The sequence below is a fragment of the Drosophila gunungcola genome, assembly GCF_025200985.1.
Source record: "Drosophila gunungcola strain Sukarami chromosome 3L unlocalized genomic scaffold, Dgunungcola_SK_2 000003F, whole genome shotgun sequence".
In the NCBI taxonomy this organism is placed as follows: domain Eukaryota; kingdom Metazoa; phylum Arthropoda; class Insecta; order Diptera; family Drosophilidae; genus Drosophila; species Drosophila gunungcola.
The window spans coordinates 3823965-3846276 of NW_026453179.1; the positions used below are offsets into that span (position 1 = coordinate 3823965).

General features: G+C 41.6%; 5 protein-coding genes across 12 annotated transcripts in view; 2 read left to right on the plus strand and 3 right to left on the minus strand.

Moving 5' to 3' along the window:
• Positions 1–3571: 3571 nt before the first annotated feature.
• LOC128258101 (ribosomal protein S6 kinase beta-2) lies at positions 3572–14702 on the minus strand. Its single transcript, XM_052989516.1, has 10 exons — positions 14122–14702; positions 11516–11556; positions 10710–10836; positions 10520–10651; positions 10323–10456; positions 10069–10260; positions 9892–9982; positions 9586–9834; positions 9410–9517; positions 3572–4005 (listed from the first exon to the last, which is right to left on the minus strand). The coding sequence occupies exons 1-10, from the start codon at positions 14230–14232 to the stop codon at positions 3715–3717; spliced, it is 1476 nt and encodes a 491-aa protein (XP_052845476.1). The 5' UTR covers positions 14233–14702; the 3' UTR covers positions 3572–3714.
• On the plus strand, positions 4994–9267 carry LOC128258094 (uncharacterized). Of its 3 annotated transcripts, none has more exons than XM_052989506.1 (3): positions 4994–6594; positions 7745–8929; positions 8988–9267. In XM_052989506.1, the coding sequence occupies exons 1-3, from the start codon at positions 6183–6185 to the stop codon at positions 9155–9157; spliced, it is 1767 nt and encodes a 588-aa protein (XP_052845466.1). In that variant the 5' UTR covers positions 4994–6182; the 3' UTR covers positions 9158–9267. The 3 variants fall into 3 exon arrangements, with proteins under 3 accessions (XP_052845466.1, XP_052845468.1, XP_052845467.1); XM_052989508.1 differs by having other exon boundaries at positions 6459–6590; XM_052989507.1 differs by lacking the exon at positions 4994–6594 and adding an exon at positions 7357–7669.
• Positions 14703–15890: 1188 nt separating the features above from the next.
• On the plus strand, positions 15891–16987 carry LOC128258109 (uracil phosphoribosyltransferase homolog). The gene is made up of 3 exons (XM_052989527.1): positions 15891–16074; positions 16142–16740; positions 16818–16987. Exons 1-2 carry the CDS (start codon positions 15992–15994, stop codon positions 16683–16685), a joined length of 627 nt encoding a protein of 208 aa, XP_052845487.1. The 5' UTR covers positions 15891–15991; the 3' UTR covers positions 16686–16740; positions 16818–16987.
• LOC128258110 (mitotic spindle assembly checkpoint protein MAD2A) lies at positions 16882–17890 on the minus strand. The gene is made up of 3 exons (XM_052989528.1): positions 17698–17890; positions 17470–17616; positions 16882–17404 (listed from the first exon to the last, which is right to left on the minus strand). Exons 1-3 carry the CDS (start codon positions 17768–17770, stop codon positions 17001–17003), a joined length of 624 nt encoding a protein of 207 aa, XP_052845488.1. The 5' UTR covers positions 17771–17890; the 3' UTR covers positions 16882–17000.
• Positions 17891–18157: 267 nt separating this feature from the next.
• The window catches only part of LOC128258093 (protein vein), a 36132-nt gene continuing 31977 nt past the window's right edge, over positions 18158–22312 (minus strand). Inside the window, exons 5-6 of one of the 6 annotated variants that reach the window (XM_052989505.1) lie at positions 21358–21407; positions 18158–18291 (exon numbers count right to left, since the gene is read on the minus strand). In XM_052989505.1, the coding sequence (XP_052845465.1) occupies positions 18269–18291; positions 21358–21407 (73 nt within the window). In that variant the 3' untranslated portion in view covers positions 18158–18268. Of the gene's footprint in view, positions 18392–19559; positions 21408–22312 lie in introns of those variants that run through there. The other 5 variants (XM_052989503.1, XM_052989500.1, XM_052989504.1 and 2 more) reach the window with 5 other exon arrangements.

Here is a 22312-nt window from a genome sequence, read left to right on the forward strand (position 1 = left end):
ATTTGTTAATAATATTTATGTCTATTGTATTAGTTTAATATGTTGTCCATTTATTTCGATATAAATACCTTTTCAAACCATGATTTTCAGGTGTACCAGCTCCATCCGTCCGTGTGCATGTACTTGTCCAATGCGCTTGTGCCGTGTGTCACCTGGCAGTCAGTCCAATTGGGAACACGGAGCTGAAATCCGGCGAAGGAGTCGCCGGCGGCTCCGCCAGCTGCTCCTGCACCTTGTGGTCCCGTCTTACGGCATGTCTATAAATAACTTTATGCCAGGGGGAGTCCCCTTGAGCCAGCGGCTCCTCCTTGATCGATTTATGCTAACATACTTTCGCTTTTGCGCCTTCGTTTTTTGACTTGGGCTGATTCTTCATACTTTTTACTTTATTGCCAAGTTTTTGGCATTAATTATGCTAATCAATGGCATTTGCGTGTGTAAGTGGGAAAGACTAAAAATAAAAAACTATCAATGATTGGTTTTGGCATTTGAACCAGCAGTTTGAGAGGACTTGGAAGCTTTAGTAACCACTTAGATAAAGAGCAATGGCTTAAAATAAGTAATAGTTTTATCTTTTGATTAAAATTAATTTAAAAACGTTTTAAATAATAAATATATATTAGTTTTTTTCAAATTGTCTCAACCCAAGTTTGGATCTAATACACTAAATCATTCCAAACCGAACTCTGTTAATGATAGTGATAATGAAAAATGTATGTGCTAAAAAAATAGATTTTGAAACACAGTTTTAAACTCTAAAATCCGGTCTAATGGGGCTCTCAAACCTACACATTTAAAGTCTAGTTTCACAAACACAGTTTGAGAAGCACTGTCAAGCCCCCCAATTAGCTGGTGACTTCAGCTAAGAAATTCCCAACTTAAAAGCTCTTAAAGCTTTTAAGTGAATTCAAACGTATTTCAATGTTTATTTTTTTTGTAAAATTAAGTTTTAATATATTACGATACACATTGGCCATATACATCTTTTATATCCACATAGACGTATATACGCACTGCGCTTACAGCTAAATGATAGAAATTTACAATTTAATTAACTAGGATCTCTGGATGTCGACGCTATAATGTTTTGCTCTTTGTTTTGGATTTCCGTGTTTCGGGTTTCGTTTGGCTTCAACGATCTTATGGCTTATGGCAGCTCGTCCAGAACTCTTTGTCGACTTGGCTATTTTGGTATGCAGTATGCAATTAAGCCCGCTTTTGGTGGGCTGTCAACAGATGTGGCGACGCCCCCATAGGACTAATTAACTATAATTAAGCCTTGTGTTGTCTCGCTGTTTCTGTGCTTCTTTATGGTTTATTAACAGTGAACTTTGAAATTCTATTCTGGCTTCATCTTTACTACTTCCAGGTCGCCCACCCACCCGGATAAGTACAATGCGGAATCGGTTATTTACGTGGTTCAATTAGCTGGACTGTACAGTTTTTTGGGGCTCTTGGCCTGAACTCAATGATTGGTGCTAGACCTTCGTAACATAACCCCTGATCGATCGATCGATCGATTGATCGGTAGGCAGGTCGATCTGTGATGGAGGATCTGTTTCAATTGGTTAACTTGGCTATCTACGAAATTCTGTAACTCTCTGCATTTAGTGTTCCTGGTGTTTGGTTTCGCCCTTGGTTTTGGGTCTGGTTTAAATTCATTTACTTGCGATTTGTTTGTTTATTGTAGTTAGTAATAATTTGTTGCTAGTGTTTCTTTTGTTACTTCTTGCTTCCTTTTGTGTGTAGGCAGTGTTTCATCATTTTGGGTTATTTGTTCGATAGTTATTCGCTTCCTTTTCCGCTTCGTTTTTTTTTTTTTAAATTTTTTTTTACATATTTCTTGGCCTTAGCACTTTGTCCTGTTATGTCTACTAACAATAAAAATAAGACATACCTTCCACGAATGAAAACAGTTTCATTTTTGGTTTTTGTTTGGGTTTTTCTTTTTCTTTTCTTACATATAAAAAATGATTGTTTAATTAAATACAAAATACATTTAGCCGTGAACAAAACCAAACACAAAGAAATAAGTGTACAATGAAAAAAATATATGTTTTTATATATTCTGTTTCCTAATTTCTCGATTTATTTTGTTAATAGTTTTTTGTTTCTGTACTTTAGTTGGTAGTTTATCATTTTGTTAAGTTCTTTATTTGCATCGCACACTTTTTTAGCTGCTTGTAACAAAAATAATTGCTTCTGAGGTATTTATTTTTTGTTTATATAAATATTCTTTATACACATAACCGTTATAAGTATTTAGGTTTTAGTCGCTTTCGTTTTCCATAGTTTTTCATGTTTTCTATTCCGTTTTATTTCCGTTTTTATTCTGTAGTTGTCTTGTCTTTTTAAACAATTCAAAGCACCTTTTGATTATATTTGACATTGTAATTTATTTTTGCTTTTTTGCGTTTCTGTAGACATTTCCTATTTTCTCGTTCCCTAGGCAAATACAAAAAATATGAATCAGATTGTTACTGAAACGGAATATAATCAAAGTACATAAATCGATTGTATACATTGTTTTAGATCCCCCTTTTTGGGCTTATTGTTGTGGCAGCGTTTAGCTTCTCAGTACGCGGTATTATTAAGTTTCTTTTTACTAGCTTGAATTCAGAAATGCAACCGAAATCGAATTAGACCAATTCTTGGGGCTGACTACGAAAGAGGGAGAATTCTTCTGGGGGTAGTTATTGAATACAAATTGGCTATGCGAGCATGTTAGGCCCAAAGTCGGGTCACTTTGTTATAATCGAGCTGGGAAACCTGATACGTTATATATTTTATTTTATAGTTTATTCTTTAATATTCTAGTTTAGTTTATAATTTACATTTCATTTAAGTTTGTGTTGTTGGCTACGCTGCAGTTGTCCCTAATAGCTAACGTCACTATATGCCTACTGAAGGTGTTTGAAATGACAAAATCAACTGGAAAACTGTTCGACAACAACTAAAAAAGCTTTAAAGAACGTGTCTAACCAGAGTAAATATACTTGAATTATGTGTTTGTGGCTGAACATCAGTTTCTAGACCACAAACTCACACGATTCGTATGTATATACTTTATATAGAGCTATCTCGCGAATACAGACCTTTCTTCGTAATATAAATGGTCTGCTGTCTGTTTCGATTGGAGTTTAATAAGTGTAAAAAGAAATTAAAGTGTTGCGTGTACATTTGAACTAAATTGTGTAAACCTTTTTGCCTATATAAAAATTAAGTGTAAGTATAATATTTATACATAAACACGGATAAGTTTAGATTTGAGGGTCACGGGTCGGGTTGGGTTGGGTTGCGATCTCGCCTACCATCTCTCTAGGTGTATATAGTTATAGCTATAGCATATGCTTATGTGGATGTCTCTAACTGTAGTATCTGGGTGTATCCAAAAACGAACGCATCCACATCTGCCTCGGCATTCTCATTATCATAATCATCGAATAGCACGATCCGCGTGCGCTCTCTTTAACAAAAACAATTCCGCACACGCACCACAGAGGTGATGTGCTCCTCCTGCTGCTCCGTCTGCATCCTGGTGATCGTCCGGCCCATTCCGTATCCTTAACCAAGTCCACACTCCACATACGTCATAATAGTAACTGTCAATTTCTGATTTTTGGATGGGAAGAAGGGGAAGGTGGTGGGCGTGGTTGTGGTAGTGTGACGGGACGGGATGGGATGGGATGGGTTGGGAAGGTAGCGCTCCAGCCTTTAGACCATCGGCAGACCCTGCTGCACGTCCATCATTTCGTCCTGCGCCGGCGAGGGACGTGGCGCAAACGTCTGCATATGGTGAGGGGGCGTGGCCCGGGCAAACATCCCGGATCGCTGCGGATGGCCGTGCATGGACATCGGGGCATTGGCTCCCACATTGGCCGATGGGAACTGTAGCCGGAAGCTGCTGTCCGGCAGCTGGCGAGGTGTACGTCGTGGGGAGCGTGCCGGCATCCGGTTGGCCCGATGCATGTCCTCCAGTATCGAGGGCGCTACGTAGGTGAAGCCCTGCGAGAAATGACAAATTTAAAACCTTGAGTTGCTTGCCATTTAGAGTGTGACGCTATCCCCCCAAATCCCTGACCCACTTGTGCGGTGTGTGTGCAATTGAAATCGGTTCGGGCAACTACAATTACAACTACACTCGGTAGTCCAGCTCGATTCGATCCGATTCCCGTCTTGAATACTAATAATGCCCCCACTGGCTTTCGTTGCAGGGATTATGCAAGCCGGCTGGCTAAGCTGTGCTCCATGTAACACACATTTTACATAATTTTCCAGACCCGCCGAGGAGAGACATTAATTAAATATATGTCTTAACGAAATCCACCGGCAAATGCAATAAAATAATTAAAAGCCGCCGGCTGCCGTGTGTCTGTGTAAATTCCCGCGGTACGGAGGCTGGACACAAATGCGTGGCGATGTTAGAGGAGTAAGAGGAGGAACTGCAGGGAGGGGGGCAGTGGCACCTGTCGCTGCCAGGTAAAATGTACGTGAGAGCGCCGTCGTGTTAATTGGAACTGCGATCGAGCGCTGACCCACTAAGGCATAACAACTCGAGGTGCGTCGAGCGAGCCAGCGAAGCGATGAGAAAGTTTCCATTATCCATAATAAAGTTCTAATTGAATCCCAGTTTGGGCCTCCATCAGGTGCGATATAAATCCGCTTCTCGGTACGGTTTTAGAAACCTTGATCTTGGCCTCTCACGTGATGATTGGCTAAGCATCATTAAGTAATTAGCAAAGATGTGATCTATGAGATAACCGATAGAAACAGTTATTCTCAAACTGTTGGTTAGAGAGTTTGCTAGCCAGTTGCTATCAAAGTTGAGTATTCAAATTGGTAAGAACTACTTTCTTCAAACTGTACGAATGTCACAGAATTATAAAAAACAAAAACAAAACAAAATTACATATATCCAATAATATTTTTTTCCAACTTGTTGGTTTAATTACCTTGGTATTTTTGTTAAAATAAAGTTAGCTCATTGAAGAAAGCTTCTGGTTCACTCAAACCGTAAGGTTAAATATCTTAACATTTCCGGCTGTCCAAAGACTCCAAAACCTTAATTAGGCAATACTTAAGTTCACATTTAGCCCACTAATCCCATAAGGCCATGAGCAAAACAAACTTTACACAGCTAAGTGAGCCCCGAAACGCCAAACGAAAGCAGCACAAAGGTTGTTCGTCTCACCTGGTCTAAACCAACTCAGATGTTTGTAAACAAATAAAACAAAAAGCGGATAGAAGAAATGAGAGAGGGGAGGGATATAGAGGGGTGCTCGGTGCGCAATTGGCTTCAAATTGCAGCGCAGCAAGAGCCGGAGCGAGCCAAACCGAGTAAGCCAAATCCGGCGACTTGGCCACTTGGCTGCACTCATCGCCAGTCTCACAGAAACGCTCAAAGCGTTCGGACACCCAAGCACAAGCGGTGCGAGTCTCAGCCACAAAGCAAAATAAGAAAGAAAACAAACCCAAAACCAGGCGACTTGGAGTAACTTTCGTGCCTCGTGGTAGAAAACTCAAGCTGGAGAAAGGCCTAGACCAACAGCTCATAAGCATTTTATTTTTTTTTTTGCAACCCAGCCAGCCAGTCAGTTGGCCAAAATCGCCGCATTTCACCGACCATAATGCGCTGACATTGATTCTGGGCCAACGTGCATTGTCATCGGTGGTGAGGTCGTTCAGGGCTATCGGGATTACCAGTTGGTAGACCCAAAAACCAGTTGAAGGGCAACAAGACCAGCTAAAAAGCGAGAGAGAAACTCAGCGCGCATGCGTGCACGTGCATAATTCACTCAAACGCTTTGAGTTTTTGGTAACAAGAACGAGCGTTCGCTGTGCTGCTCAAACTGTTGGTGCGCGGAAGTGTTAAGTTTGTTATAAATAATATTGCGCAACATAAGTACCAAAAATAAAAGATACATAAATGCGCTAACTAACCACAATAAACGAAAAATGTGTAAGAAATTTGTGAGCAAAATTGGCAAACTGTCGAGCTGTGTGAAAATACTAACAACACGGTCGAGCCGATAACACAAAAGCCACGCTTTGTTCGTGACTCGTGGCTAAAAGCCAAACAGCCAAACAACCAAGCGAGCCAATAAATAAACACTAACCAAGACAGGCCACAAAAAAATAAAAGAAAAAAGCAAAGCATATAAAGGAAAATCATAGCGGGCAAAATGTCCAAGCAGTTGAAAATAAATTCACTTTCGTTGCTGCATTGCCTGGCAGCGCTGCTCTGTGCGGCAGCGCTGCAGCCACAACAACCACAGCTAATATTGCAGCAGCGACAACAGCAGCAATTGCTAGTCCAGCAGCAACAGCAGCCACAGCAGCAGCAATTGCAGCCAGCAAGTGTTGCTGCGACAACAGCAGCAGCAACAACTCCTGCAGGCAGCAGCGACATCAGACTTTTGAATGCAACTTCAGATGGTGCTGTCACCACCACTTTCATCGACAACACCAGCAGCAATGCCAACAGTATGACCCACAACGTCCCAAACAATGATGCTGCCTCCTTCGAGCAGCAGCAACAGCAACAGCATCAAACGTTGCAATATGCACATATCTCGGCATTAGATAAAGAAGTAGGTATGCATCAACAAAAAAAAAAAAAGAAAAACAAAGAGTAGCAAAAAATAAATCAATACTCTACTGCGAATGAATTAACAAAAGTATGCTTGGATCCTCGGGCAAAAGTGATTTTCAATGACATATTAATTTTATTTGTTTGTGATATGTAAATATGTATATGTTGTTATTGATTGATAGTTAAATATTTGGTATGAAAAAGGCGAGTTTCTTAGGAAACCTACTTAAGATAAAAATTTGTTGAATCGAACAACATTGAAAACCGATAATCTACCACGTTTGTGGCGAAAAAAAAGAGTTGTAAAACAAATGGTGACATGCTGAATAGGATTTTAAATAATTGTAACCCATTTTCTGTACACAATTGGTCATACAATTTCTGTCACCTTCCTAGCTGTACAAGCAATTTTCAATGACATTTTAAAATATAACCAGTGTCAGACTCAAATTCTGTTGTTAATTGCAATCTATAACATTTCAGATTAGTGTAATAGTTTAAACCATTGTTTATAGACTAAGGAAAAGTCAAACTATATATCAAATCTGACGCCTAGTTTTAGTTTACTCTACAAACTTAGAACAATTATGTTACGAGCTTAGGGCCGCGTTATGCCACTTTCCTTCTCTATTCACACTTCCCACTAATATGTTTTGATGGTGTGACCAAGAGAAATTTCCGTCACGATTTAGTCGAACGACTTCATCGTTTGGCGCTCGCTTATTGCCAGGGAATCACCCCATCAGGCGGGTCTCCAAGTGCGTATTTATATGGAACAGCGGTAGTCGGACGAGCAGTCAGCTTACCTCGGGTGGCGTTAAATTTTGCGAATTAGCCATAACAAACATTACCGCTACCGACGACGAATTGACTCTTTCTTGGGGGCCGACAGTAAGGGCAGTGGAGCGGGCGGAGCACCTAGCCAAGTCGACTTGATGGCCGCGCTTTAAGTGTGAAAGTGAAATTTATTACTCTTGAAATTGAAAAACGAAAATCAGAGCTAGACCAGAGTCAAAGAAAGGGGGCGATGGGGCGATGGAGGGGCTAGTGGCCGAACCAGTTGGGTAATTCCGTGCGGTTCGGGTGCGCTAATTAAAAACGATGCGATCCGTGCTAACCGAGCCTATCTGGGGCCTTTCCATCTCATTGCAGTCGAGCGCCTGATCAAACAGTGGGCCCCCATCGTTTGGCTGGCCCCCGAGGAGAAATTCATGCCGCTGGGCGTGGAGGAGTTCCTGCAGTATGTCCATCCCATGGACAAGGACAGCAGCTTTCGGCCAGGAGTTCCGTTTAGGGACTACTCTACCAAGTCCCACCTGGTCACAAACAACGAAATCCAGGAGCTGCTAGAGAACGACAAGTCTTTTCTGTACGGTCGCAATCCCAATGAGAAGCCGGTGCCCATCTATGGAGTGGTCACCATGTGTCCTTCCAGAAGGCAACCAGTGGTTCCAACTCCTCAACCGGTCAGCACACGAGCTGCTTACATTCCCGTCTCCATTGATCCCCTCGAGCAACAAAATGACACTGTAAGGAGATCCTCCAGACTGTTTCCACTTTTTCAGCGGGTTAAACGTGAGGCACAGGCAGCTCCAAAGTACAGTGCACTCAACGAGTACGAGGAACTGGTGATGGAGCCCACGCAGATGCCCCAAAAAGACTCCGATCCAGAGTCGGAGCCGGAAAGCGGAGTGCCAGTGAACAACTTTATTGCCAACCTGGCGGATAATGTCAAGTTTAGCGGTGGCACCGACTCCGATGACAACCTGGAGGAGAACAGCATTGGGCAGAGCCCGGAACAGGAGGCGAATCCTGGAAAGGGCAAGTTGCCGGGCTTCCATGTAACCTACTGGATGTTTTATCCCTACAGCCAGGGCAAGACCATGTGCACCGTGAGCTTGGGTCCTCTGGGGAGGATTCCCTTCCCCGCTGTGTATGGATATTGTCTGGGCAATCGCAAGGATATCGGTAGCCACGTGGGCGATTGGGAGCACATGAGCCTGTATTTTAACGGCGATGCCGAACCGCAGGCCATGTATGTATCCGCCCACGATGCGGGTGCCTACTACAGCTACAATCGGCTGACGGGATCCTTTGAGTTCCGCCGCCAGGAGACCCGCAAGGGAATCCTACAGCGCCCTAACTTTCCAAAAACAGTGACGACATTCAAGAACCATCCGGTGCTGTTTGCCGCCAAGGGTTCGCATGGCCTGTGGACAGCGCCAGGGAAGCACCGATTTGTCAAAGTAGCGCGCCTCTATGACATTAATGGATTTGGTACGCCATGGAACACTTGGAAGGCTGTGGACATAAGTTATGAAAACTTGAGATCATATGGTGAGTAGAGACCATTATTTTCTTTCGTCGGCTCTGACCAGTTTTGCATTTACAAAAGGTCGTTCACTGGTACCAGATTGGCTCACATATCGCGGCAAGTGGGGCAATCCGAAGAGCAATTGCCATCCTTTCCGGCGAATCGGACTTAATTTCTGTGAGTTTACCGACGGTCCCACGGGAATACCGCTTAAGGAACCCCACTTCCAATGCGGTGCTGACTATCGCTGAGGAGTTACTCGGAAAAAGGTCCCTTGCCTAGTTTTAGACTAAAGTATTTATTGTGAGAACCACCCAAAAAGATCCCCTAAAGATTTAAAATGAATCAATAGTAAACATAATTTCTAGATTTCTTTACTGAACCAAAGGGGAAGAACTTTGAAAATGTATATTTGATGTGGGCCTTGGAAACTGATTTACGTTAAAACGTATTATAATTTAAGTAATTCTCTTATTTTTCCCCTTGACTTTGTCTCTACTCACTTGGAAAATTAAATTGGCACTTTCGCTCAGCGTCGTATCATCAGGTGAGTCCACTGGAATTTGTCTTGTGAATCTCGTGTCGAACTGTGAGACATCGTCTTCGCTTCTCTGTTGGTTTAAAGGTAGGGATTAGTATTAAGGTACTCTTAATCGGTGGCCAATATAGTGCGACTTACCAAGAGCGGTTTTATAGGCGGTTCGAGGCGTCTGGCAAGCACATCGTCCCAGTTGACGTGCTTGAAGAACGGATGTATTTGCACAGCCGCCGCATCCTCGGGACCGCTGCCAAGGCGCTGGGGCTCCTGACGCTTCATCAGACGACGCACCAGATCCCTGGCTTCGGGTGTGAGGTAGGCTGGCAGATTGAGCTTGGCTTTCAGAATGGTCTCGATGGTCTTCTTTCGGTTCTCGGCGGTGAAGGGTGGCTAATCGAATTCAGTAATTATACAAGGGCTCATAGATCTGGTAAGCTGTGGACTTACGACTCCTGTGAGCATGTCGAACATGAGAGCGCCCAGTGACCACCAGTCGACTGCTTTGCCATGGCCACTTCTGGTCAAGATTTCAGGTGCCCTGCAAACGAAGCGAACTCAAGTTATTTTCAAATTTAGTCCTTCCCGGGGGGAAAACAATGGAAAAAGGCTTGCGGGCGCACGCACATGTACTCAATTGTGCCGCAGAAGGTGTGGGTGACAATACCCTCTTGTATGTGCTCCTTGCACAGACCGAAGTCGGTGAGCTTTACATGTCCCTGTGCATCGAGCAGTATGTTCTCGGGCTTCAGATCGCGATAGATGATACCCAGTTTATGTAGATGGCCCAGGGCCAAAATGATTTCGCTTAGATAGAAGCTGCAAGGCAATGGGAAATATTGTTAACTGACTTTATATTCACTTCGTTTTTTAATAGCTACCATGTGGTATCCTCCAAGAAGATGCCCTCGCGCTCCAAATGCATGAATAGCTCGCCGCCGCTCAGATATTCAAGTATAAGGTAAAGCTTTCCGTCTGTCTGAAAGGCATAGACCAGCTCCACTATGAAGGGATGCTGAGGGACATAAAGTAGTACCGATTAGAAGGGGATAAGATAATAATTGTAAAACGAACACACCTTGACTGCCTCGAGTATGTTGCGCTCGGCGCGTGTGTGCGCTGTGTCCTTTTGATTGGTCACAATGGATGCCTTCTTGAGCACCTTCATGGCAAAATATTTATTGGCATCTCGTCCAGCGGTTTTGCGCACCTGAAATGGCGATATTGTTAGTGATCAGTGATCTTGGTGGAAGCACAAACCAACTCACCTGAAATACTTTGCCGTAGCCACCTTTGCCGAGGACCTTCTTGAGCTCAAAGTCCTTGGGTCCCAGCTTAATTTTGCCTGGATTGACATTCTCCTCGCAGAGCTGTATGGTCTCCTGGCCCTCAGTGCTGTTAATTGGGAACAGGGAATTAGGAATTGGGGTTAGGGGACTGATTTAATTGTTGTCTTCTGTTCGATGGTGTTTGCGTCTGTGTCGGCTAGCGTGGGAAAGAAGCAGCCCACGTGCTATAAATAAATCCCATGGCGTGCACGCGCCAATCGTCACCACCATTCTGGCCTGCTGCTCCTCCCTCCCAGCCGGCCATCAGCCATCAGCCATCTCTCCCATTATTGCCGTCGAGTGTTTGCCGTGAGTCTTGTTTACACACCAAACTAGCTAGCTGGCTCATTGAAGAGGCGGCCAGGGGCCGAGTGACAGCTTGTTGGTAGTCAATAGCAGTTGTAAACACTTCTGTACCCTGGTCCGTTCGTCCGTACGTCAGTCCGTCCGTCTATTGGTCCCTTATCATCGTCCGAAGTCGAGCAAATGGAGTGCGTCTGGTCCGGGATCAGGCTCTAAGCCAAATCAATCAGATGTTAGCACTGCCGGAGTTCCCAGTGTGTAAACAAGTCCAGACTGATAATTGGCAATTAGGCTGCTCATTTGCCCGGCTTCATACGTTTTTTTTATCTGCACAGCTGCTTGCAGAGGAAGTTCGATGCGATCTAACCCCTTATCTCCCCCACATTCCGAGAAAACCACAGTCACGTCCTCCAAAGTGGCGAAATTACTCTGGCATTACTCACTCTTGGTGCAGATTAATACACAATTCCGGTTCTAGGTCAACCTGCAAACGAGAAAAGATACGGAGAGTGGGTGTGAGTGAGCTGGCGCTTACTTGCGAGCATAACTGCCAGTGGAATACATGCGAAAAAATCAACAATTAATCATAGTTATTGCGAACTTGAGACCAAACAGCAGAAGGGAAAGATACGTAGCATACGGCTTCAACGAAAACTTAATGCTCTACATCTTTTGATTTTTTGGCTCTTACAAGAGAAAACCTTTTAAACTAGACTTAAAAAAAAATCTTAAAATCACTCGGCAAAGACTAAAAATTATTGATAGAACAAATTTTGTATAAAACCTAACAGGTGGTCCACGTTAATTACAAAAGTCGACTTAGCCAAAAAATAACTAAGTTAATTATTAACAATTGAAAAATGAAATACTTTATAAATATACTTATTAGTAAATGTTTATATTAATACATAAAATTGACACAAATTTAAATGAAAATGATTAAAAATAAAAAGAAAACAAATTGCTTAAGTTCTGTCTTGAATTTCCTTGCCCTCTTAAATCTTTGCATGCCGCAGCCTAAATCCCCATTCGATGTTACCCTACTTTCAGCATTTATTTAAAGCAGCGGGAGATTCCGATGAATGGAGAGATCCCATCGGGACTGACAGGGGATCGCTCTTGCGGCTTGCATACTGGCCGCCTTTGGAGTCTGTGACGGCAGTGAATTTCTCCCCCTTTCGATCTGCCCACTCACACGGAGGTATTTACACAGAGAGAAAAAACATAGAGAGACTGTCTCACACAGACATACTTTTTGCGCACGCACACACACCTTTTCTTTAATGACAAACTAAATTTAGATCTCGGAACAATGCCAAATAATCTGCCGGCGATGCTGGCGCTGCTCCGCCGCCCCAGAGGATCCATCTCCTGCCCCCAGATGCGGTTGCTCCAACCGGGGGAAGGCCACAGTTAGGGGCGGCAGAAGAATCAGCAGCCGCCGCTCTCGTCATGCCTAAAATTTGTATAGAACATTTTTGACTAAAGTTCAATTGAATGGCGGCATCGGCATCGGCATCGGCATCGCCGTCTCGACATCTCGTCGCACAGCACATTAAAAACTGGTTCACCTCGTCAGCGTTGGCGGTGAATTCCAATTAACGAATCCATCATAATTTATAGCGCTCACACACACAATTCGATAAATAGGCGAAGGGGTGTGTGCGCTTGCGTAAATTACATTCGACAAGTTGTCGAAAGGGGGGCGTTATGATAAGAACAGGCATTTAAAAAGGGCTCTCCACCTTTGTGATTGCCTTGAGAGCGCAAACACTAAAGAAACCAACTATACACGGAACAAAACAAATCATAGTTATATCATTAAGTTTTGAGTATGATATTGAAAAGCTTTAAGAAAGCCTCTAATTACTCTTTTAAATAGGGAACTATTAAAGTTGACTCTTAAAATTTGCTTGATTTTACATTTTTTCAAAAGTGAACAGATGTTACAAAGATCATTTTGAAATAGGCCTTTCCCAAAATGAAATTTTTGTTTTTAGCTAAATGTACAGCTACGATCATTCTTAAACTAATGCTGTTTTAAATTTAAATTTATGAGTCGATAATGAAAGTCTATATGGGGTTAATTACTCCGAGGCCATTTTAAAACTAAAGCTTTTTTAAATGTACGGGTAATTTGGTAAAGAAATTATGCAGTATTGTGAATATTTGCAAATCATTACAAATTACGTTTGCAAGTAAATATGTAAGCTAATTTTGGGCCATTTAAACCTGTCGAATCGATAGTCTCAGCTTTGTGAGCCATAAATCAAATAGTATGATTACATGCGAGGTATTCTAACATTAAAAATTCCATTACAAAACTCAAATGTTGATTATCTTAAAGAAAATCTTTTTTTTAATGAATATGGCTAACGATGTCGTTTATTATTTCCGTGTATTTTTATACTATACAATTCAAAAGGTGCAGTACAGTTACAACTGGTTCTGTGGAACACCCTAAATATTACTGTTTGGCACGATCACTCGATCGCCTGCTTGCTTTCCAACATTTTGTTGTGTTCTCTTATCAGCGCGGTGAGGTTTTTCTCATTTTCTAATTTTATATTGTCCGCTGATAAGCAATTTCGTTTTCTAAGTGGAAGTTTAGACTCTTCCGTCTCTTTTCTATCCACCTTCGCAGTTGTTGATTGGGGTGAGGGGGAAAAGTGGGTTGAAAACTATGGAGTGTGGCTGATTATTTTGAAGGACATTACTTCGATTGGCCAATATCATCGATGGTTTCATAAAGAGGTTTTGGATGGTGGATCGTGGGGAAATTTCCGTATAATGAGTGTACGTGCTGAATAATCTGCGGCTGAATGACGCCAGACATTTGCGCAGCAGATAAGCCGAGTTTGCAGGGTGTGTGGATATACTGTGAGAAGAGGGGTGTGGATGGGATTGGGATGCCCAGACGAGCGAAAGGAAAACGGGCAGACAAAGCAGAAAAGGTAAACAAAGAGGGAAATTCCGACCGAGTGTGTGTGGGGGAAATTGTTGCTGCGTAGTTTATATAGGGTATGGCATGGATGTGGGACTATCTTACGTCGTCCAGTTCGATCCTGTCGTCATCGGAATCCCGGGCCTTGTCGTCCTGCAGCTCCAAGTCGTGGAGTTCCAGGTCGAACAGCTCGCTGGGATCGCTTACGTCCGCCATTGTGCTGTGGATGCGGATGGATCGCCGCTGCTCCGCTCCTAAACTGGGCGCTCCTCTCGCGGGGCGGAAGTGTTTTATTTTGGTCTTTAGTCTACTCTGTTTTGTTGTAGCGCTGGTTCAGATGGAACAGCAGTGCCGATTTCGTAGCTTTCGTGGCCCGAAGGTTATTGTTTATTAGTTAATGGCAATACAAATACACACACACTGGGGGACACGAACCAACACAACTGCGACGCACGCACCACGCACCCACACGCACGCACACTGCTATCTATTTAGGTATTTATCCTGCCCACGCGCGCCCTGCAAGTCGCTGATCCGCCAGTTATACGCAATTGTTCGCGAATGCCTAATCGCAATGCAGTAATCAGCAATTAAAATGCACTTTTTCTTTGTTTGCGAGTGAACACGAGGTGATGTGCTAGAGTGGCCAGACGGTGGCTACCTGCTACGCGCGAGCGACCAGACACTAAAAATGGCCGCGGAAGGTGCCAGGCGATAGTTGCGGACACGCGATAGTACCAAAAACATCACGAAACCGCGGGTCCGGCAACGTTGGGTGCGTTTCGGTATTTTTCAACTACAATTTAAAAATATTTAATTTTGTAGTACAAATTTAATAAATAAATTAATTTGCTCTTTGGGAAAAACATGAATAACAATTTGGCTTATCGTTAAATTTATAATGTAAGTTTTAAAATTATTTTTGAATACATTTTTTTAATTGTTAGTGGAGTTCTATTTGGTTTATAGTAAAACAATAAAATTTTATTTTTTTTTGTGTTTTTTTGAACTAGTAATTATTAACTGACTTTTCATTACCAAACCCGACTTCAGAATGTTTAGCTAATTTCTGCGAATTTTTGACAAACCGCGACGAAGTCTACCTGAATAATCCCTTTATAACCTTTCCAGGTAAAACTCTTTGTAATCCCGTCCTTTATTCACGTGCTAGTTGACTTAATTATCTTCTATAGGTGCTTAGAGGGTGTTTTTCTAATAAATATTTCGGGTGAAAACACCTTGAGGAACCAAAATTTTGAAAAGGTGAATAACGAATTTATTTTAAAAATGATAGCAAAGATACATGTCCGTAAAAAAATTTGGAACACGGAGGGGTTTTTTTATGTTTTCGCAAAGGCCAAAATTATAAAAATTAAATTCAAACAGGTTAGGAAAACAATAACGAAATTTCTTCTTGCAAGTATAGGAAATGTTTTGAATTATTTATTTTAAAACAATTTGTGCGCGTATACGGCAATAGCTCAGCGACAAATTTTTGGTTGGTTATTGTTTTAAGTAATAAAAAAGTAAGAAAACTTCATTTATTGAATAAAATTTAAAGAATTAAAAATAAATAATCCATAGTAATAAATTGCACAATGTTTATTTTCCATTAAAAATAAGTATTTAAATCTTTGAAATCTGACGAAGTTAAATTCTAACATCCACTGGGAGTTCTCAACGGATTTACCTAAAAAGTATATATATAAATTCTTTGGGTTAGCTCGAAACAAAACAAAAGAAAAACAGTTAATTTTTTCTAAGTCCCATTTTTTCGATTATTCCAATTGGGCGAGAATATTTTTAGTTCCGATAAATTGCCGACACATTTTTTGTAATAGACACCCGACCAGTGTGCCCGGGTTAAATAATGATTCAGAATAGCTGGTTACACTAAAAAAATTGGCTGTGTCAGACACGTGAATGACTAAAACGTAAACAAATTATTTTAAAGCTGACAATAAAACTGTCAAATATGGATAACAACGATCTTGGAAACCTGAAGCTCCTCGAGTGCAACTCGCAGGTAGCTGAGCTGCAGACCATTCTGCGGGACAAGTAGGTGGCTCTGAAAGTGGGTCAAAAGTCGTTACCACTACAAATTCCGAATTTTCCCCGACCCCAGAAACACCACCCGCAGCGACTTTAAGTTCTATGCCGATCGACTGATTCGTCTCGTGATCGAGGAGTCCCTCAACCAGCTGCCCTACACACACTGCGACGTGGAGACGCCCACTGGAGCCATATACGAGGGCCTGAAGTATCGCTCCGGCAACTGCGGAGTGTCCATCATCCGTTCCGGCGAGGCCATGGAGCAGGGATTGCGCGACTGCTGCCGCTCCATTCGCATTGGAAAGATCCTGGTCGAATCCGATGCCAATACCCATGAGGCTCGTGTGGTGTATGCCCGCTTTCCGGACGACATTGGCAGCAGGCAGGTGCTGCTGATGTACCCCATCATGTCCACCGGGAACACTGTGCTGCAGGCGGTGAATGTGCTGCGGGAACACGGCGTCCCCGAGAGCTGCATCATCCTGTCCAACCTGTTTTGCACTCCCATGGCCGTTCGCACCGTCGTAAACGCCTTCCCCAAGCTGAAGATCCTCACCTCCGAGCTGCACCCGGTGGCCCCCAATCACTTTGGGCAGAAATACTTCGGTACAGACTAGAGCTTTGAGACTGTCATGCCACAGACACTTGACGACTAAGCGCTGCTTAGGATAGGTAGCCGTCCCCCCACAGACAATCGCCTTCCTTCCTTCGCCCCACTAACGAGTGCTCCTCTCTGTTTCGTCCTCCAGATGGCATTTGAAACGAACGTCAAGCCGGCGTCGTCCATGGGTCTACCAAACTTCTTAGCAACTGTTAGCTTTTCACAACTGGCTTTTAATGCAACTCTCAAAAACGTTATGTTCGTTACGCACTATTGTATATATAGAAAATTGAATAAATATTTAAAACGATTGGAGAACGGGAGCTGGAAGCTAGGAGCTCATCTTGTAGTTGACCACGGTGTCCACCTTGTGCAGTCCTGTGGAGAAGGAGCGCAGCTGAACGGACTGCGGATTCTGGATGACAACGGCACCCGTTTCGTCCCATTTAGCCGGAATTTCGGTGTTTTGCAGTGTGTGGATCATCACGTCAAAGGTGCAGATGCAGTCGAGCAGCGGAAGGTAGCTCACGGTGGCCGATATCTGGCGCATCACATCGCGGATCTCGTTCTGAATGCGACCCAACTCCTTGGTGGTCGTTAGCTTGGTGGGATCACTACTATCGCCGTCGCCCGACTCGGCCTGCATCTTGAAGTCCCAGCACTCGAGCACTTCCTTGGAGTGGACGTTAGTGATGACCATGGAGATCTTGTTGATCATATTCTTGGAGAGCCATTCTGGGGGTCAATTACGGGGCAGAATGTCATGATTAAGTTGGCTGTGTCGTCTAGGAACCACTCACCTTCAGTTTGACTGAGCACATTCTGCAAAAACGTCTGGATCTTGGGATCCTTGGACATCAAGATCGTCAGTCCATATTGCTGGGTGCTGTCAAAGTCCTCTGCCGGGTAAATTCCTCGTTGAAACAAAATTGAATTGATCCCATATTCTATTTTGGCAAAACAAAAACAAAGGAGACGCCTTCAATGGCGGGCTTCTTGACAATGACCAACTGCTGCGTTCTACTTACTCAGATATTCCGCAATAATCTGAGCTGAACCTTTAAGGGTGATGCAATTCTTGGTTGCCTGGGCCGTGGACATGATAAGTTTAATGAAAGTAAACAACTTTTTGATTAAACTAAAAAATATTTTCCGACAAATAGCCGCTATTTTTTAAAGCAGTCTTGGAAAGTGTGACTGCCTTGGGGGAGACTTAAAATACCAGATGGCTACGAAAAAAATTCCGAGCTCCGACTCAGAGTTGCCAGACCAAAAAAATCATATGCTTTTGTAGCCCTTGTTTATATTTTTCGATTAAGAAATCGATTAATTTATTTCACTCGATTGCGTACAATCTTAACCAGGGCTGGCGGTCTAAATTCAAACATGGACCAGTGCTGCCAAGCTAAAGCTGGTAGGGCCGCAAATTCAAACAACTGGCAGAAATCTTAGTTGCACAAGAAAAACACCACAACCCATTGACTGCAACAAATTCATAATTTTATTGACCTTCCTCGTGTAAACTAGAACTAAGCATGAGATCCATTTGTGAGCGCAATAGTTATTCCGCGGGGTTCGGCTAAACAAGGTTCCTCCGGTTCATCGAATGCTGTAGGGGCCGCCTGTCAAAAGACCAATACGATACTTTGATTTAGCCAAAATCGAGTTCCCAGAAAATGAAAGTTATCCGAAACCTGGCTCGGTTTGTCAGAGCTTTGGTGGCTGCCCTTTGATTTGTTGTTTGTGTGAGGAAAATTAGCAGCAAAAGCAGATGGAAAATAGGGAAAACCTTGAGTCAAATCAAATTAAATCAAAAACGAAGTAGAAGAAGCCACAGAAGAACAAGAACAGGAAATCAGACCAAATTAAAAAGCAATCGATGTTTGTAAAATGTGAATTATTTGCAAGTTTTAATTAAATTTTTTTCTTACGCATCGTTTTGTTTGTTTTTGTTTTTTTTTTTCGTTTTTGTTTGTTTAATATTTTGTTTTAAATTAAAATTAAACTTTACATGGTATTTTTGGTATAAATCTTTCAATAATTAAATATATAAAAAATTTGCCACTTAAAATAATTAAAAATAATCTCTACGCACTCTCTTGCCTTTACGCCTAGCCGTACAAACTGATGTCAACATACACATTGCGAAAAAAATAACTAATTTGCCATTTTACATGTTTCGGTGTCAAAATTACGCAAATCAAAAACGAGGACAAATAAAATAATATTTCGATATTAAGTAGCTTATAGTGTTGGTGTGTGGGGTGTGTGTGAAAGCTTAAAGCTAGAGTTACGTTTAATTTAGGTGTAATTAAATACAATAAATTATGGTTAAAGAAGGGCTTGCATTAACTTAGTTGAAATGTACACAAAACTTATCGTTAGTTAAAACGAGAGCTATTTACAGGATTTATTACAAAGTTCTCGGCTACGTCAACCTTTGTTCTCATTTAAAGAGTATTGTCTATGATACAACAACAAAAGCGCAACAGTGTCAGAGTCAGGGTCGAATCGGTAATGCTTTTCATTCGAAACTTCGATTTTCTTTCGTACAATAAATAAATTAAATTCTGTTTAGATTAAGATTTATACATTTAAAATATTCTGTCACCGTGCACAAAAACAAACGTAGCTAAAGTCAGTCTGGATCTGGAACTTTTCGCTCGGGGAAAAGGAACTCTGGGCTAGGGAAATCGTACGAATTTTGAAATGTTTTCTGTTTTGGATATAAGTTATTTTTTTGTAGTTGCAAACTTCGAGAACGGTGATGGGTTTTGGGCTTGGTCTGCTGTGGTGCAACAAATTCTTTAATTTTTTAAAGTAGTAAAAAATTACAATTGTCGACGTTTTGAAGTGCAGGGAGTTTTGATTTTTGATTTTTTGTTTTTCGTTTTGTTTATAAAATCATAAAAATAATGAATCAAAATTCTATGCATTAATAGACGTTATTTAAGGTATGTATTTGGCCGTAGATTGCAACAAAATATCTGTGAAGAGATTAAATTATAAATAAAATTAAAAATTAATCTTTCAGTTCTTCATTTACTGTTAACTAAAAGCTGGCTAACACCATTTCCACAAATAGGGGCAACTACAAGCATCAAATTGCGCTCTCAAAGGAAAAAGTTCCATGCATGGGACGTTGAAGAGTAGGCCTTCAGCAGGAAAAACTTGGAAATACGTGTTTTTGGTTCATTCGAGCTCAAGTTCTTTTTTTGCTGTGGAATTTATTGAAGGAGACGAGCACAAACTAAGGAAGTAATAGTGAACAGAGTTACCCAAATCGGAAACGCAGGAGATTAGTCAAGAGAAAAATACAAAAAAAAAAACAATCACCAAATAAAAGTAAACAAGGAGCAGAATGAAATTGTTGGTTTGATTGATTTGAATCGGGTTCTTCCGGTGTTTTTTTTTTTTTTTTGGTTTGTCAAAATCTACAGCCAAGGGTTAATGTCTAATAACGAGTAGTAACTAAAATTAATTGCAAATCATAGAGTATAATGGGTTATTCGTTGGAGAGTAGTTGAATGTGGTTTGTTTTAAATATTTGCAAACTACAAAAATTACATCGAAAACAAAACAAAATTCAGTTCCCGTTTCAATTGTTTAGTCAGTACATTGCCTTTTGTGGGTGAGTGTTTTGGCGATGATGCCAGCGTTTATGCGTGTGGATATTCGTGTATCTAACTTAAGAGAGCCTCTGTTGATTGTAATCGTAAATCTGGATATTCATATTTTGTGTGATGTGGGGGTGAGCCAAAGGATTCGACAAGTTTCTCAGTACTAAGTGGGGATAGTATCCCTTTTGTCCAATAGTCCAATTGTCTGGTTGTCCGCTTGTCTGTCCGCCTGTCCTTTTATCCGTCCGTTCGAGTTGCTTGATAATTTTGTTTTGTTTTGCTGTTTTTTTTTACATTTACTTGTGGTGTTGGTTGGTGTGGTTTGTGTGATGAGTGAGTTGAAATTATATTAAGTTCCTATGTAAACACTATTTAAAATAAACCTTCTATAGCACCCTTTGTTTTTATTCGTATTTATTTGATTATTCTCGTTTTTAATGATTGCTCTTAATGTGACTTTAGTTTACAAAATAATAAATATTATGAATAACTTGGTTAGTTATTTATTTTGTTTACTCTTTGTTTTCGTTTTTAAGACTTTACTTTGTTTCTTTTTGGAATGTGTTCTCTAATAAAACTTGTAGTTCGTCGTTTTCAAAGTGACTGATTGCAGGGGTGTGTGGAGTGTGAATAGGTGTCTGGAGTTAAGTTTGTGGGTCCGATTCTGCATACTGTATTTGTACTTTCTGTCTGTGTGATTGGGTGTGGTTGTGTCGCTTTATCAACTATATTTGGTTTATTTCACTTTCTCGTTTCGGCTCTTTTCAGAAAGCTTCTATGTGGAAGGATAGCCGTGAAATGTGCAATGGGAATTTCGTTGGTTTTGCTTTTATCTATTTAGTTTGTAGTATTTTGTAGATCTGTTTAGTTATTTTATGTTATGTTATTGTTATTCATTATTTTGGTATGGGCACTGAGTTCGGTTTGCTTAATTTGATTCGGTTTCGGTTTTGTGCATAACTCGCGTTTGACTCGACGTAAAACAATCGATGCTATAGAAGTGCCTATTTTAGCAGTAAAAACCTCCATGATAATTTGGGCATGATTCGGGATTATTGCTGTACCTACTGTCGGGCCTTTTGTTCTCGCAACGTTCGCCGAAGAATTCGGTTGGGCAACTGAAAGACAGACAAGAATGGGAAAAGGAGAGATTTCAATTAGTACAAATCGTGTTTCATATTCCATATTCATATAATAATAACAATATATAAGGCACACAGAAGTGGGGGAAATCGCGGCAGCGAGATGACCATGAACTGCGGTGCAGCATTCGCTTGACCACTCGCAGATCCGGTCAAATATAAACAAAAGAACAAACAAATTAAGTGTGTGCGGCATGAAACGATTTTTAGCAAAGGGAAAGTGGGTGGGGAAAGTGGGATCAGTTTATGGGAACGAAATGGAAATTGATTTTCCCCCTCTCACACTCCGCCAAAGCCTCCGCCACCCAAAAAGAAAAAAAAGAAAAGAGATCATCGCAAGGGTGAAATGCGCTTTTTTGGGATCCCATTGGATCGAATCAAATCGAGTCGAATCGGTTTGCGTGTGCACACTCGTACCGCCAGATAAAACGAGGCGCTGAAAGACATTATTCACATTGCATACACACACGGCTGCAAGTGGGCCTTTGTGGAGTTCTCTTCTCCGGCCACGAAATTTGTGGCCTTTTAATTGCGCTTCCCTCCGTATTGCTCCGTTTCCGAGCGTGTAATGCGATGCCAAAATATTACAAGATATATATTTAGATGGGGTCGGCGGCGCTGTCTTATCAGCTGTCACATGAGCGAGGTTTATCAAGCGAACCACTTGAGTTTTTGGATCGGTTTCGAGGAGTCTAACTCGGGTTTGTGGCAGGATGCTAAGAGTGCACAGCGAAAAACTAGTCTACGTAGTTTCGTATTCACGGTATTGAATGAGTTACTTTGATCTTATATTATGAAATTATAAAGAACAAGTCACTAGAAGGTCTCACACATACAAATACCATTGTGATAAGTCATAAAAAACTTAAAATATCTTAAAT